Source organism: Halichoeres trimaculatus, unplaced genomic scaffold (assembly GCF_033239565.1).
Source record: "Halichoeres trimaculatus isolate MK-OKI-2021-1 unplaced genomic scaffold, fHalTri1.1 fHalTri1_scaffold_21, whole genome shotgun sequence".
Taxonomy (NCBI): domain Eukaryota; kingdom Metazoa; phylum Chordata; class Actinopteri; order Labriformes; family Labridae; genus Halichoeres; species Halichoeres trimaculatus.
Window position 1 is genome coordinate 19,568,628 of NW_027437199.1, and position 17,243 is coordinate 19,585,870.

Here is a 17,243-nt window from a genome sequence, read left to right on the forward strand (position 1 = left end):
AAAGCCTTGCCGGTTAGGAGGTTCAAGTGTTGGTATTTTTCGTGACTGAAACATTGGGAACACCTTAGACAATGTTAACTGATGAACATATAGTTAGATATGTATCATATGATATATTCTGATTAATGTTGAACAGCTGTTACTGTGGTTTACTCATTATGATATAGCAAAATATTTTTTTGTATTTCAAATGAAGTTTAAAAAATTGAATTTTCAGGATTTCAAACATGGTCATGTTTTCCTTTGTGCACATGCATGTTCAGTTCATCATGCAAGAATCAGAGTATGGCTCCCTCTGGTGGTTAATATAAGGCAAACGTGTATTTTTTTTATCTGTTGAATTACCCTCAGAGATAAACCTTCAGAGGTTAATCCTAGAAAGATTAACACACATCTGGATCCGTGTGTGCGCATGCGCGGTGCGTCAACCAAGCAAAGTGCTCAACCAATCTCATAGTATGACACTTTTCCGGGTAAAAAAAAAGATAATTGAAAGAGTGAAAATTGATTATTTATCAACATCAAATTAAGTCAAGAGGAAGAAGCGCCTCGGTTAAATGATTTAGTATTTTTTCCTTCAAAATAAAAGCACCTTGTATAGGATTTCTCTGATGTCTAGAAATCTTCATAAATAATTGATTTGTCTGAAGGTCATTTATGATGCACAGCACATGGCGAGAAGTAAGATACGGACCCTTCTGGGCACATATTTTGTGCTTTGAACTAATTTTCCCCGCTTAACGCCTGAAGTAGGCTATTCTTGAACACCTCTTATATTCATATGGCCGTATGTCTACAGGTATATTAACCAAATATGACTCTTATATCCGCTGGTAACAGAATGTGTTTCAGGGATTTTGTTGTTGTTGTTGTTGTTGTTTGCTATAAATCAATTTTCTGTCCCTTCATAAAAAATAAGTCAGTTTTTCTGGCTCCAAATAAATCTTTATTTCTTTTGCCTCAGATGCTCTACAGCATGATGCCTTCATCCCTCCCATCCAGCCGCTCTTTCGACCAATCACAGCGCTCCCTCGCTGCCATCCTGAGGTGTCACTCCGCCGCTCTCCTCCAATCGAAAAGTTGGTGTGAACGGGACGTTCCGGCGGGTGGGCTGTGGGACGATGCGGTTCGGGTCCAGGTGTGCCATGCGGACAGTGAACTGAAATTTGCCATTCTGCCTCCAAGGTAAGATCGACAACACATGGGAGCGTGAGCGCGGGCTCTAACGGGCTCTTCTGTCAGGAGTTTGTGCAGATGAAGTGTGTGTGCAGCGCTGTAGAGCTGAAATGGACCGGCACAGGAGTACCGCAATGCAGAGCAGTGAAATACCGGTGCCGCTCAGTCGTCATTAGGGTGAAGTGATGTAAGGAGCTGCGCAGCTGCTTTTTGAGACCAAAGCTTTACGGTCATACTGCGACAAAGTGGGAGATATTAGACAGGGAGAAGGTTTTACCCTCCTTTTGCACTTTTAGTCTCGGGAAGGACAATGCAAAGAGGAGAAAGTGTCTCTGCAGTGGAGGAGACAAGGTGAAAGTGTCTGATACTGTATGCGTCAAGGACGCAGGAAGCTGCTGATGCACCATGGCATCTATGTGTTTGATAGCTTACTGTCCTTGATGGGCAGAGGGCAACTCCCTAAAATGACAAACACTGCTTTAAAATATTGTTCTGCTTTATGTTAAAATCTGCATTTATTACTCATTAAGTTAAATATTCCTGACCTTTGAATAAATTAGATATTGCTGGTGCAGCTATAAGATTCAAATCCACATTTTAACCCTAAATATCAAATACTATCATCTCCCCTTGTCCCCCAGGGCTGCAACAGAAAAATGCAAATGTCTAAACTGTCATGGCTGCAGAATACCCCGATAAGGGATTATTCCTCCCCTCTCATCCTCAGCATGAGGCTGGATTTGGTTTCCTGTCCTCAGTTTGATGCATTCAAGAACCCAGAACCCGGAAACTAATCAAGTCATGCCCACTCAAATGAATGAATGAATGCACCACTAACCACAAATACTCCAGCATCACCAGGATTCCCAGCAATAACTTTGAATGTGATTTCTCAGCAGCTACAGCAAACAGTATCACTCAGGGAATCACTGGGCTTAATACATGTGCTGACCTAAATTTCTCTGCTCTGTCCAGAGAGGATCTGTGATGAGATTATAGAGAGGGACGCACAATGATGATGTGATGAATTAGAATTATTATTAAAGCAGACTGCTGTGATTTCATTTTCTGAAGCCAAAGTTGTAGAAAGGTGTTACGGAAGCCCACATGATGAAGTTTAATAACTTTAGATTTTCTTCCTGATTTTAATTTGACTGCTGATACTATCCCCGTGAGCACTATGCTGCTCTTTATCCCAGTAATAACCAGTTTGTGGACCTACATGTGTAAATATGTGTCTAATAGATGCTGTTCTGTAGTGATATTGGTGTTGAGTCATCAGGACAGAGCACGAGTGCTGCAGTCTGCGTGTGGATGAGCTGCGTGCAGGGTGTGTGCCTCTGTTCTCCCTCTTCTCTCTATTTCTGGGAGGTTGATAAGTGTGTAAGTGCAAAGGCTCATGGGAGGTGGCTGTCTGAGAGATAATCCTTTCTACTGGTGTCTTCCCTTTTTCTTATTATCACATTCATAACAGCAGAGCAAGGCACTGGCTGTAACAGTGGTGCTGTTTTCTAATTGCAGTGGTTGTGGCTCTTGTTGGTGGGCAGTGTGTTCCTTCTAAACAACTTTCTTTAAAGTTTAATCTTTTAAATTAAATATGAGTTAACCTAAGGTTACTAAAGTAAATAATTTCTCCTCTTGTATGTATATAGACTCCCACCATGATGGTGCCTAGATTCACTGTTCCTGATCACATCCTCGTGACCTTTGACCCTGTCAGAGGATTATCAGAGGCAGAGCTTTAAGCTGACTGTTATGTTCAAATGTCTCCTGCATTTTAGAGCAAACAACAAGCAGCAGTACAGGGGCACGTTTAGGGAGCTAGACTGGGGTGGCCTGGCCCCCACCCTGACATCTGGCAGGTTAGCTATAAATCAAACTACGAGTCCGTTTCCTCAGTCAGAGGCACAATTCTGAGTCAAGCTAACCCTCAATTCACACATAAAGCATGAGCGCCGCGCCACGCCACGCAATAGGCCGTACTTAGGAACCACTCTATTCAATCATTTCATTCACGCGCTACGGTCTGCCTGCACCATGATCACCAACAGCTGAGCGCGGCTGTTTCGCTGGGATTCTTTTTTTGCCAGAGTACATCAATCTCTGCAGAGCAGATTGTACCAAACAGGAAATCAGACTTAAAACGACCAGAGTATCTGGTTATTTCAAAATAAGGCTCCATGTTCTGGCTCCTGATTGTAGATCCCATCTTTATTTATCAAAACTACGTCACTGGCACATGGCCAGAAGTAATTGGCAGGTCATATCCAGAGGAAATCTAACGTTTTGGATGAGGAAAAGTTAATCTTGCAAGTGGAAAAATTTATAGCTATACACGATACAACACATTCTTTCTATAAGGACACCAACAGACAGGAGAAGGCATGGACTGAAAGTGCTGAAGTTTTGGGAGGGCCAGGTGAGTTTAACATGGTAATTTATTACCATGCAAATACATTGTCATAAGTGGGATTCCTGCAGGAAATGTGGTTCTCCTGTGATCTTGTGATCTTGGGTATCCAGCTGCTATGGGCGCTGTGCTGCACTCCAGAGGTGGGAGCATCCAGTTTGAATTGGGGCCTAACCAAAAATTGCGGAGCTCACTCTGTGCAGCGCTCATGCTGCACGGCACCCATGCTGCGCGGCACTCATGCTTTATGTGTGAATTATGGGTAACACTTTGAAGCATGCTCCAGCAGGCTGGTTGTAGGGTTTCAGACATTTTGAATGTTGCACATCTTCTTTTGTTTGAACTTTCAACAAAGACTTTAGGAGGTACATCTAAAAGAGGATGGATATGTATTTAGCCACTTCGATGAGCAAGTTTTGGAATTAAAAACAATTTTACAGAAGCTAAAGCAGCAAATACAGTGGAAAGCAAATTCAATCGAACATTTGGCTTTTTTAAGAGTTTTCGATTGTTTTGGTTAAATTGGGCATTAAAATACCCCCAAAACAATAAAAGTCTAACTATGAAGTCATTGTTTTGTTCTATACCATAAAGTATAGCCATACAGAAAGGGAAAATGAAAATGATTGGGCTCCTCAAGTCCAGACCTCAACCCCATCCAGCAGATTTGGGTGAGTCATAAAATAAAGTTGACAGATCTATTGCACATTCAAGGGAAAGCCTGTAGCTTGAGTTCAGTCATCCTTTTACTAGGTGCCGCCCAAGTGGCTGCTTGTTGCAGCGGCTCTCTCTTCCTTGTCCATTTTTTGTAATCTTTTTCATCTCTTTTTCATCATCTTTGTATTTGGAGTGGATCCTTACTTTGTTTTGCTCATTTGTTGGTCATGGATGCCAAACTGGTTTTGTCTTCAGTGGTATTTTTACTATTATTGCTCCTGTGTTTGTCTAGAGATCCTACATGCAACTATGGCTACATTGTTTACATGTGAGATCAGCTGTTAGCAGCCTGTAGCATGTCAGTGCTAACTGGTGCAAGGCCTGATGTTTCCCCACAAGGTGAGGAGAAAGAGGTGAGGACGACTTGCTGGTTCTCAGGTGTGAGCTAAGAAATGACAACATGGACCTGTCCTGCCATCCATTGTTATTAGGAATGTAAGATCTATCTCCAATAAGATGGACGAGCTAGCAGTGCTAACTTAGCAACAGAGGGAATACCAGAAGGCAGAGTAGCATCATGCTATTCACAGACATGGCCAATGGAGCTAGCACTGGACATCAACGCTACATTGGAAGAATTTCACCTGCTGTGAGCAGACAGGATCCAGGAGACAGAGACTGAACAGACTGCTGAAGAACCTCAGTCCTATTCTATTATATTCTTTTCTATTCTATTCTATTCTTCCAGTTGAAGGATGAGTGTTAAACTGGTGGCATACTGCTGAGGGGGCTAGCGCATGCCACTGGGACCCTCATAACATCCGCTTTAGTAACTGAACTACCGGCCATTCGGTGGCACTTACTGTCAACTTCTGTAAATTTTGATAACAGGTTTAAAATCTATATGTCTGCTTGCAGAGTCTCTTTAAGTTCAAATGAATAAAAGCTCACGTGGCGTTGTGTATCTGTGGTGTTGCTGTGCTGTGACTAAATGATTAAATCTGAAAATGGAAACACTGTGTTATGATGTGTTGGGACTTTGGCAAATCTGTATTTACAGGAGATGATCCAGCATTGGCTGATGCTCAACCCTCTCAATTACACTGCAAGTTCTCTGATTCACCCTGTTGGATCTCTGCATCTTGGATTTGAACCGTTACAGCAGGATAAGTTGTAATAATATATGCATATAGATGCCTCTTTTGTGGCTCAAAAAGTTTGACACAAGAAGCACCATGAGTCCTACAGGGATAAACCCTTTCTATTCATCTAATTCTGTTCCTCTCTATCAATCCTCTCTATTTTAGTATCCCCGCACAAATGTCTTGTTTGACAGGGAGTTGAAAGGCTGAAAGCAATGCTGGTTTTCATTTCATCAGACGCTGTGAGTGAAGATGTGTGACGGCACATCAAGAGCTGTCTAGGTCCTGCAGGACTATCTTGTGTTTTGTTTACTCACGGTCCTTGTGTTTCGGTGCGTGTCTCCTGCTGCTGAGGGTCCTGCTGGATGTGCATGCACCCCGCATAACTATTTGCAGCTTTCTGCTGAGTCACTCACATCCTGAATTATTTATACACACAGAGGAGCTGCAGCAGCGAGCACAGGCTCTGTTTCTGGTGGAGGAAGACATGCACAGTCATCAGTCTGGGGTTTGATTCTGAGGAGTCAAACAGGGGTTTTGATAATACACTGACCACACCATGAACCAGGGAAGTGCACACACATTCAATCTTGTATTTCTGTCTCTTGTCTATACAGCCCTCTCCAGTTCATGCCCAGTCCATCAAAGACTTCTTTGTGCCCCTTTGCCCATCTGCCTAACTGGTGTGGCTGATTGTCATGGCTTCCACTGCTTTACTCTTCCTGGCTCTTTCCTCCTCCATCTCCCTCACAGGTAAGAGCCACAGTGATGTCTGGCAGATCACATCCTTAGGTGACAGAACAAGTTTCCTCGGTTACTGGTATTCCTCAGGGTTTGGATTCTGATGTCTTCTACACCCTTTTATATGCATACGCTCACACTTAAAAACATCAACTATGCAACAGGACTTTCACAGATATCTGCTGCTATTGTCTGTGTTGGGAATCCTTACACATATTGATTAACAGTCCCCATATTTAAAGCTGTTTAACATCCTAAATAAATGATGGTGTTCCCCAGGGTTCAATGTTTGGTCCCCTACTTTTTCACCCATACATGATGACTTTAAAATATCCGGAGACACAGCCTGATTTCCAGTGCTATGCAGATGACTTTCTACTCTATTTCACACATGCAAATTGTAAATCTTGACACTTGTTACATGCTGCCATCTAAAAACATGATATAAAGACATGGTAGAAGTTCCCTTCTATGCTGACAACACATAACTCTACTTTTTGTACTGATGACAGGAACTAAAAATGGTCTTTTTTTTTAAATCTTAGATTTAACTATGGACAGCAGAGTTTTTCCTACTACCCCACTAGGATAAAGTACAGAAGGGGAAGTGTTGATTCAAACCTTAGATTTTAAAAAGCATGTCTGAAAAATGTTGTTTTCTTTATGTTGGTTTAACTTTAATGGAAGTGTCTCGCTGAGAATCTTTGACCGTCTTGTGATTTTGGTCCACAGTTGCGGTCCTTTTTGGCGAGCCAAGAATTTATGGAGGTGAGTTCATTTCTTCAGAAAAGATGTGACACTTGTGTTACATTGTATTGGAGTGTTTTCATGTTTCAGTATGTCCACTAAATATCATGTAAAACCCGACAGAGGATGCTACTGGATACGGCCCCATCTTTGAGGAGGAGCCTGTGGATGTGGTCTACACCGAGGACTCACCTGACGGGAGAATCTCCATGAACTGCAGGGCGAGAGCGAACCCCCCAGCTTCATACAGGTCACATATCTTAAACATAATTTCTCTTCAAACAGAAGTGTTTGCATATTTTCAACTGTAATTGTGTTGTTTCTGTGCTAGGTGGCGCCGTGATAACTGGGAAATCAAGCTAATGGAGCAGCCGGATGAGCACTACAGCTTGGTGGGAGGGAACTTGGTCATTACCAACCCCAGACAGAAGAAGCATGCTGGGACGTACATCTGTGTGGCTAAGAACATCTATGGCACGGTCATCAGCAAAGAGGCCAGGGTCAAGTTTGGATGTGAGTGTGTGAATCCTTCTAGTGTAGCTCAACTTCCAGCGGGATTCATTAAAGAATTTCAACAACGTTCAATACAATCACTCTTTTTCTCTGCGACTCAGTCATAGAAGAGTTCCCTCAGGAGGAAAGAGACCCAGTGTTTGTGAAAGAGGGACAGGGAGCTGTCCTGCTGTGTGCCCCTCCAAAGGCCTGGCCACGTATGTAGAGCATTTCCCTCCCCACTGGAAACTGTAGTTTTCTAGTATTTTGACAGTAACTTGATGACTGATTGTCTGCCTGTCTTTTCATTTCCAGAGGAGGTGACCTATCGTTGGATCTACAATGAGTTCCCCGTCTTCCTGCCCACAGACCGCCGTCGGTTTGTCTCCCAGAAGACCGGGAACCTTTACATCTCCAAAGTAGAAGCTCAGGATGCAGGGAACTACTCCTGCTTCGTGTCCAGCCCGATTATGGGGAAGAGTGTCTTCTCAAAATTCATCCCTCTTATCCCTTTACCCCCTGAAGATGGTGAGTGTTGGAGATCTCCATGAAACACAACCATGGTTTCATTTCACGTATGACATGCAACATATTTCTTTTACCCCAGGTGAGGAGAGAAAGTACCCAGCAGACATCAGGGTGAAGTTCCCAGATACCACCGCCATGTTGGCCTCTAATATAACGTTGGAGTGCTTTGCTTTGGGAAAGTACGTTTTTAGAAGCTAACTCCTGTAATGTTGTGGAGTATTTAGGAAATAAAATGGAAGTTCATTTTTCTTTGTGTCCTTACAGCCCCATCCCTGACATAGTTTGGAGAAAAGTGGACGCCACAGACCTCCCAGCAAACCATATAATCAGCGAATCAGGAGCTGTGTTACATCTGTACAACGTCCAGTATGAAGATGTCGGTGGGTACGAGTGTGAGGCCATCAACACTAAAGGGAAGGACTGGCACAAGGCCTGGCTGTATGTGGAGTGTAAGTGAACTCACTGGAGGGCACATTTAGCTTTTGACTTTGTGTGTTCAGTGTCATGATTACATCTGAGTTGTAAAAGGAGGTCTGTTTTGTTTTTGTCCCTTCCGGCTATCCTTTAGCACAAAAATATGGCAGTTTAAAAGCATAACTGCAAAAAAACAAACAAAATAAGAAAAAAAATTCTCGAAGGAGACATGTGAAATTGTGTTAAATATGATCTCATTTATTCCTGTCTTGCTTCTGCAGCTGCTCCTGAGTGGGCAGAAACAATCAACAACACTCAAATCGACATTGGCTCAGAGCACACCATGCGCTGCGTGGCATCAGGGAAGCCATTCCCTTTTATCCGCTGGTACAAAGATGGATATATGGTAAGAAAAAAAAAAAAACAAGGAAAAATTGATGAAACTAGATTTAAAATGGCTTCTGTTTTAACTTTTTTCTTTGTATTTGTTATTTTCAGTACGGGAAAGGGGAGTTGAAGTTTTCCAGCCTCACTTTCGATGACTCAGGAATGTACCAATGTATCGCTGAGAACTACTGGGGGATCAAATACGCCAACGCTGAGCTGCGAGTCATTGGTTAGTCCCTTCACTCTTGGAGAACTGTAAACTCTTTCTGTTTGTGAAATGAGCAGGAATAATGCATCACATAAAATGTGCTAACGCTCCTGCACACTTCTCTCCAGCCTGCCCGCCTACATTCGAGTTTAACCCTGTGAAGAAGCAGCTTCTTGGTGCCAAAGATGGACGTGTGGTTATTGAATGTAAACCAAGAGCTGCTCCTAAGCCACGATACACCTGGACCAAAGGAAAAGAGCTCCTTTACAACAGCTCACGGTCAGTCCAGCTGATAACATCCTTTATAACGCTGTGGTCAAACAGAAAAGGTTCATCCAAACAAAGGAGTTTAGAGGTGCAATTTGAAAGTGGTGAGAGAGGTGATATCCCAGATGGTTTGTGGGAGAGAGTTCCAGAGATTGAGAGCAGAACAGCTGAAAGCCCATTGGAGATAGGCAGACAGGAGGTGTACAGGGAGAATGGAGGAGGAAGATCAGAACAGTACAAAGGTACGTCAGTCAATGCCAATTTGATTAGCAGCCAGTGCAGTTGTTAAAGAACAGGAGTTTTGTGGTGGTGGTGGCAGCTGAGTTCTGGACCATTTGGAGTTTATGTAGAAGCCTGAGGTGAAGACCAGAAAGGAGGGAACTGCAGAGGTCTAAACCAGAGGTGACCAGGGTGTTGACCATGGACTGTGTAAAATATGAGCTGTGATGTCACCCATCTGTTCCTGAAACAGTGGCATGAAGCCAATCGATGGACAGGGCCATACTGGATATGACGTGGGCTTTGAGCTTCCTGTCTAACAACTATAGAGCGCCTGCCAGTCACATGAGCTGATCTGTGTCTCTGATTGGACAAACTTGTGATCCTTGTATCTTCTAAACCGCTGAGTTGACACCCCCCGGAACAGTGTGTGCCAATAGTGAAATTAGCCTTTCAGACCCAAACTGTTTATTGAACCAGGCTGTAAAAATTTTTTTTAATCCCATAAAACTCTGGGATTTTTTTGGGCTTGGTGTGTATGTGGTTTCCAGCCTCTTTTGGCAATTCAGCATAAGCTTCATTTTTCTACACTGGATGTTTCCTTGTTATTGACGATTATGGCAGTGCTATTGAATGTAAGAGATGATGGGCGGAGACAGTTGATGTTGCGTAGGTGGAAGTATTCTGATCAAGCAGCGATATTGATGTGATGTCATTGATGATGATGTCAATGACACCCTCTTTACTTTGGGGGAGGGAGGGACTGTGGAATTATCAATGGTTATTGAGAGGTATGGAGACTTTGCCAGAGTTGATTTGGACCCAACGTGGAGAACTTCAGTTTTATCGCTATTGAGTTTAAGAAAGTTGTGAGTGCACCATGATGTAACTTCAGTGAGGCACCTGTTCTTTAAAGAGGGGGTATTGTGCTTCTGTAAGCTGTATCCTGTCCCTTGAGTGCACATTGTTGCATCTTTACGTAATTAACAGCTCAGATAATCCCTACATTTCTTAACTCTGAAAGCTGACCTTGGTGGTTGGGGCTCGCCTGAGTTTATGCACAGAATTTTAACTTATTGTTTTCAGTTTTAGATATATCGCTCTATATTGATGCTTTTGAACAGCTAGTTTTAATAGTATTTGAATTCCCCTATGTATTGTTTCTTATTGTCATTTTTTTAGCTCTTTTGTTTTGCCTTGTTGCTGAAATCTGCAACACACTTCAAAAAAGTGAAATCTTATGAAATGTTTTAGCCTTATTTTGAGTAAAAATTTGTCTTATTACACTTGATACGAGCCACATTCAACTGGTCAGTCCAGAAAAATGTCTTGTTTTAAGTTAAAAAAAATCTGCCAATAGAACAAGAGGAATTTGCTCAAAAAGTTGGCTTGAAACTAGAATAATGCCTTAATACAAGTTACTTTTCTCTTGTCCCATTGGCTTTTTTTTTTACTTGTTACAAGCAATTCAGACCTCATTTTGTCTTTTAATAATTTGAAACAAGAATTTTTTCTGTATTGGTCAGATGGTCAAGTGGCTCATAGTAAGTTGGCTTGTTTTCCACTGATTATCCGCATCCAGGTTGGGGGCAGCAGTGCCACCAGCAAAGACCAATGGCCCCTGTCCCCTGCCACGTCCACCAGCTCCTCTGGGGGGATACCTAGGCGTTCCCAGGTCAATCGAGAGATATAATCTCTCCGACGTGTCCTGGGTCTGCCCTGGGGTCTCCTCCCAGTTGGACATGCACAAACCCCTCCCCAGGGAGGTGTCCAGGAGGCATCCTCACCAGATGCCCGAACCATCTCATCTGGCTCCTCTCGAAGGAGCAGCGGCTCTACCCTGAGTCTCTCCCTGATGTCCAAGCTCTGAATTCTATCTCTAAAGCTGAGCCCAGACACCCTGTGGAGAAAGCTCATCAGTGATCTTGTTCTTTCAGTCACGACCCACAGCTTATGGCTGTAGGTGAGGGTTGGAGCGTAGATTGACCATTAAATTGAGAGCCTTGCCTTCTGGCTCAGCTCTCTCCACAACAGCCCGGGTTAACATCTGCATCACTGCCAACGCTGCCCCCGATGCGTCTGTCAATTTCTTGCTTCATTTTCCTCTCACTTGTGAACAAGACCCCAAGATACTTGAACTCCTCCACTTGGGGCAAAGACTCTCCTGACCTGGAATGGGCAACCCACCCTGTTCCGACTGAGAACCATGGCCTCGGACTTAGAGGTGCTGATCTATATCCCGGCTGCAAACGGTCCCAGTGCGAGCTGGAGGTCAGTGTTCGATGAGGCCAACAGGACCACATCATCTACAAAAAGTAGAGACCACCAAACCTGACTCCCTCCACCACTTGACTGCGCCTAGAAATCCTGTCCATTAAAGTAATGAACAGAATCTGTGACAAAGGGCAGCCCTGGTGGAGTCAAACCCTGACTGCCTCAGAAAAAATCCTACATTTTCTACAGAAAATAAGACAAAAACATAAGATTTCATTTTTTTCCAAAGCACAATAACCTCACATTATCTCTAGACATTGTACTCAAACACCTTTGTTCCAGCAGCTCTATCCTGCTGCTTTACTTAATGATTTTCCTCTCCAGCATTGCCATCCTGTTTGACGGGAGTCTGGAGATACTTAACGCCACCAAGAACGATGAGGGCTTGTACACCTGTTTCGCTGAGAATGACAGAGGAAAGGCCAACAGCTCAGGCTTCCTCACCATCACAGGTCAGAAAATGCGAACATGAGTAAACATTCACAGGAAATGTTTCTTCAGTTTGTTTTGATTCATCTCCTGATGCATTTTCCTCCACAGAGGCGACAGTCCTCACAGAAGCACCAGAAGACTCAGAGGTGAAGGTCGGCGATGAGGTGGTTCTGAGCTGTGCTGCTTCTTTCGACCCCATGCTGGACATTACTTTCATCTGGGCCATCGACTTCAGGGTCATCGACTTTCACGCTGAGTGGGTTCACTACGAACGTGTCATGGTACGCTTAGAGTCTCATTTCACCTCTTCCAGGTCAGACCTTACTCTCCTCCCTCCTCCTCTGTTCTGACTGCTGCTGATCTTGTGTGTACTTCCTGTTGCTCAGAACGAAGATGGTCGTGGTGACCTGAGAATAAAAAATGCTCAGATATGGCATGAAGGCCGCTACACCTGCACGGCTCAGACAGTGGTGGACAGTGATTTGGCGTATGCTGATCTGAAGGTCGTAGGTCAGTCCCAACAGGCGTTGATCAGAATTACTACAAAGTCTACGATTGGTTGACGTTTTCATCCTGAGCTCATTTTAAGCCAGCAAAGCTAAGTGGACCATCACTCTCCTACCTGATCTAGGTGTTCCTGGTCCTCCCGGTGTGATTCGGATAGAAGAAATCGGGGACACTTGGGTGAAGCTCATCTGGTCCAAAGCAGCAGATCACAACAGCCCCATTCTCTCTTACAAGATCCAGACCAGGCACTTCTGGGCCCTGAATGAAGACGACTGGAGAGATGCCAACACCTGTGAGGACTTAACTCAACAACGTGACAGATTTGTTGTACAAAGCAGTTTGACATGATGTGAAATCTGTTGTCCGTCCAGCTCCAACCTTCCTTGATGGGAACTCAGAGAGGGCAGAAGTGACAGACCTGTACGCCTGGATGGAGTATCAGTTCAGGATCATTGCCATTAATGAGTATGGACCAGGAGAGGCCAGTATCCCGTCCCTCAAGATCAAAACTTGGGATGCAGGTAAGAAAGAAGAGAAAGACTTAAAGTTAAGAAAGGAACAGACACTAATTACCCCTTCTTTCTTCAGCTCCTGTGGTTTCTCCCACTGATGTATCCGGATATGGAGGTAGAAATGGTGAAATTTTCATCACATGGACAGTAAGCAATCCCTCACTCTTACTTTATCAAATACTAAAGTCCTAATCCAGATCTGAGAAATTCTTTTCTGTCTTTTCAATCATTTAGCCTGTAGAGCCGTGGTTTTTCTACGGCAAAAAGTTTGGCTACATTGTGGAATTCAAACCGCATGATGCCTACGACTGGTGGTACGTGACCATCTCAGACCCCGAGACGAGGCGTCACGTACACAGGGACCCTTATTTCATCCCCACTGAGGAAGACTTCCAGGTCAGAGAGTTTCAGGTGAAGATCAAGTCGTTCAATGTAAAGGGAGATGGACCGTACAGCCTCACCAAGGTCATCTACTACCCCAGAGATGGTGAGACTTCATACACTCAGATTTATGGAAAACAGGGAGCATTACACAACACTTAAAGCATTTTTTTAACATGTATATTTCCTCTGATTTTGGCAGTACCTACAGAGTCTCCGACAGATGTCTATGCCAGGCCGGTGTCCTCCACTGAAGCTCTGGTGTGGTGGCTGCCTGTGGTCGACACTGGTACCGGCCTGCAGCAGTACATTGAGGGATACCAGGTAGAGCTTTAAAATTACAACACCTCAAACTGAAGATTTTACTTATTAAAGTTCAGTTGTTGATGAAATATAGCAACTAAAATTGCTTACTTCTTGAAGGATGCTTTTCCACCACGTCATACTTTCTCATGGGGGCTTTTTGTACCGTTCACCTGGTGTCCTAAGGTCACTTTGCTGTAATGATTTACAGCTCAAAAAATCTCAATTTGTCTCTCACTGGTGTTTCAGAAAACCCTTATTCCAGCCTCTGTCTGAAATGCTTTGTTTAACCGCTGTCTCTTTAAGACTCCCTGCTCCACAAACCCCTTACTTCTGATTGGCCAGCCCTCTGGAGGCCTGTCAGAGGGCTAAGCTATGAGTAGACCTCGGATGTGTCTCAAAGCTCCAAAGTTCCAGCCTAAAACCCAGTTAATTGTCTCTATTTACTAGATTTCAGGTTTCAGGATTAATCCTCTGTTACATTGATTTGATGAGGTATTTTCTGCTTTAAACTAACAAAAAAACTTCAATCCCAGTTTTATGACCTGTTTCTGAACAATCCTTAGTGCCTGTTTTCAACTCATCTTTCCTCTCAATAAACACAATTGTGTTTGTTAAGTTTCATGTAGAGAAGTTTGAGCCACTGAAGCGTCCAATCAGAGAGTGATATTCCATATAGGGGCGTCCTCAAAGCCAGCTCTCTTGATCCTAGCTCCTCCAGTCTCCTCCATCCTCTCTCTTCTGAGCACAATTGACGCTGTGGTACAGTCCTCAAAATGGCAATGAAGAAACTACTTCCTGTGCCACAGAGGAGAGAGGAGAGAGGAGGCATGAAATCATCGCTTTGAGACGCACCCCTTGTTATTTGACTTGTCATGAACCAGTTAGAAGATCCTTGTGCTCTGACATCATAGTTTCAGCAAGTCTTGTGAAGATCTTCTCACAAAGATCCCCTCGTGCTATTTTTAGAATGGAGCGTTTCAATCAATTTACAGACAGATTCAGGGATTTCTACCACATATGAATATGTAGAGGTTTGAAAATCTGTGTATGTGAAGTTTAAACATCCAACATTGTTACTTTAATGTTGAAAAAGTGGGAAAGCAGAGAACCCCCTCTTCAATGTACTTTGATTTTGATGTCAGTGTGTCGTTGTCTGGCAGGATAAAATTCACACCATAGCTTCAGAATTTCTTTCTACATCTTTGTATGTTCCCCAATTCTAAACCCAAGAATTTGTTTGAAAAATTCTCTCTTTTTTTATTCAATTCAGGTCAAATACTGGAGGAAGTACGACGATCCAGAGCCGGGAGCAAACCGTATCTTTGTCCCAAGTACAGTCAACCAGACCAGGTTGGAGAACATGCTGCCAGACTCCCACTACCTCATCGAGGTTCGTGCCTTCAACGGAGCCGGCCTTGGACCGCCGGGTGAACACTGTGAGATGTTCACAAAGAGACCACGTAAGACACACCTCTCTCTATCTGTGGATGAAAAAACACTTAATGATAGGGGTTATACTAACTGATGCTTTCTTTCTTACCAGCACCCCCAGACCCTCCCAGGATGTGGCGCTACGTTACCTGGACAGGACAGTGGATGTATGTGTGGTGGGACCACATCTCATACGACTGGTTTGGCAATATCTCCTTCCCCCTGTACTACAAGGTGTGAGAAACAAACATGGCAACAGTCAAACAAAAATATTTTCTGACTGGATTTAAGGTGAACTGAGAAACATCCTGTTTTCAGGTCATGTTCAGAAAGACCGGCTACATCTATGGGAAAGTCTACATCACAGGCTGGCACTTCATGGACTTCCCCATGCCTCAGTTTGGAGACTATGAGCTGATGGTGCGCGGCCGCTATGAAGGAGGAGATGGTCCCGTCAGGAAAATCAGGATTATGGGTGAGATTTAAATAAAACCTGACCCCCGATTTGGTTATTGTATCCTCGTGATCCATTTGTCTCATCATGTTTCTCCTTCCTCACCTCAGGTCAAGCTTCTATGACCACGCCCACGCTAAGCTTGGTGTCTTTGGTGCTGCTGGCACTGTGCATCGTGGGATTTGAAATATAAGATGCCACAAGTGACATGTGTATAAAAGACTCTGGGAAGTACATACAGGACCTAAAACAATATCTCTTTACAATGATAGTATTCATATTTCATGCTTCTGTCCTGCATCTGTTTGTTTTAACACCACACAGGAAGCTGCTTTACATGAAAGATAATCTGTTGTCAGGTTCGTCTTTTTTGTTTGGAGCTATTTGATCCGTGTCGAGATGGGTGGAGCGGACTGTAACATCCAGACATGTTTTTACTTAATTTCTTAATTCACAGACAAAGGATCCTTAACTGTTTTAGTTACGCCAAATCAAAGACAAAAAAAAAATGTTTCTTTTGGGCGATATTTTATTCCACCTACACACTTCTGCACATAAGCTATTCACACACTGTTCCTAAAAATGAGGAAGCACTAAAAGTATTTTTTGGTTGTTGTATGTGTTTTGTTGTTTGATTGTTTTTTAGCCTCCAGAACGGATCGAGTATTAACCATAACAAGCACTTTGAATATCTCAGATTGTCAGGCGATGAATACAACCATATGTAAGCTACAATAATCACTATCTTTAGTTTCAATCAGCAGGGAATGATAAGTCCAGTATCATGTATTATCATTCCTCTATGATTCTTTGCACAGGATGACACATCTGTAGCAGCTTAGACACTTCAGTGTATTTTAAATTACTTTTTACATACGCCTTTGTAAATGCATTGTCTTCGGTTTTTTTTAATGGTGCTGTTTGTCAAGGACAAATTCAAATTTTCATTTCTAGCTGCATCCATGAAAGAGAAATCACTTTGAAACTTCCTTTGTTTGATTTTTGCAAGTGAAAATAATAGATTTGATGAACCTTCAGAGCAGGGTTGGTCTGTAACTGCTGTATACCACTAATATTTATGCTGATTTCTTTTGTGACAAACCATTAAAAAGTACAACAAACCATTTAATGTTGGTGTTGATACAAATTGCATACATAAAGATGTACTTTCATAAACATATTCAAATGTTCATGCATTTATACTTATATTCATGAAAATGAAATAGAAGCAACAATTCTCGCCGTATGGCTGTATTCAAAATATACACATTTTTAAATGCGCTCTGATTTGATAGGGGCAAATATTTTAAAGAATTTCACTAAACTAGGAGAAGTCTTTTTTTTTTCTTGCTTTCTTTTTTTTCTTTTCTTTTTTCTTTCTTTTCTTTTTTACAAAACAAACAAACAAACAACAATAACAAAAAAAAAAAGTAAATTTGTCTTATATGTTATCAGTTTCTTTTTCTTTTCTTTTTTTCCAGAATTTTGAAAAAAAAGAGGTTTTAGCCCACGTTTTCATTCAAAATACATTTATAATGGCTCTGATTTGTTTTGATAT

The 17,243-nt window shown here is 42.8% G+C and overlaps 1 protein-coding gene across 2 annotated transcripts; it reads left to right on the plus strand.

Annotated features, from left to right (window-relative positions):
- Positions 1–1,051: 1,051 nt before the first annotated feature.
- cntn1b (contactin 1b) lies at positions 1,052–16,809 on the plus strand. Of its 2 annotated transcripts, none has more exons than XM_074698442.1 (24): positions 1,052–1,185; positions 6,003–6,138; positions 6,859–6,894; positions 6,997–7,123; positions 7,205–7,386; positions 7,488–7,583; positions 7,681–7,893; positions 7,973–8,072; positions 8,158–8,342; positions 8,589–8,713; positions 8,806–8,923; positions 9,031–9,181; positions 11,987–12,114; positions 12,203–12,375; positions 12,481–12,604; positions 12,726–12,893; positions 12,973–13,122; positions 13,190–13,260; positions 13,348–13,600; positions 13,697–13,818; positions 15,071–15,260; positions 15,344–15,465; positions 15,550–15,706; positions 15,796–16,809. In XM_074698442.1, exons 2-24 carry the CDS (start codon positions 6,084–6,086, stop codon positions 15,876–15,878), a joined length of 3,129 nt encoding a protein of 1,042 aa, XP_074554543.1. In that variant the 5' UTR covers positions 1,052–1,185; positions 6,003–6,083; the 3' UTR covers positions 15,879–16,809. The 2 variants fall into 2 exon arrangements, with proteins under 2 accessions (XP_074554543.1, XP_074554544.1); XM_074698443.1 differs by having other exon boundaries at positions 1,062–1,185; positions 6,013–6,138.
- The last annotated feature ends 434 nt before the right edge of the window (positions 16,810–17,243 follow it).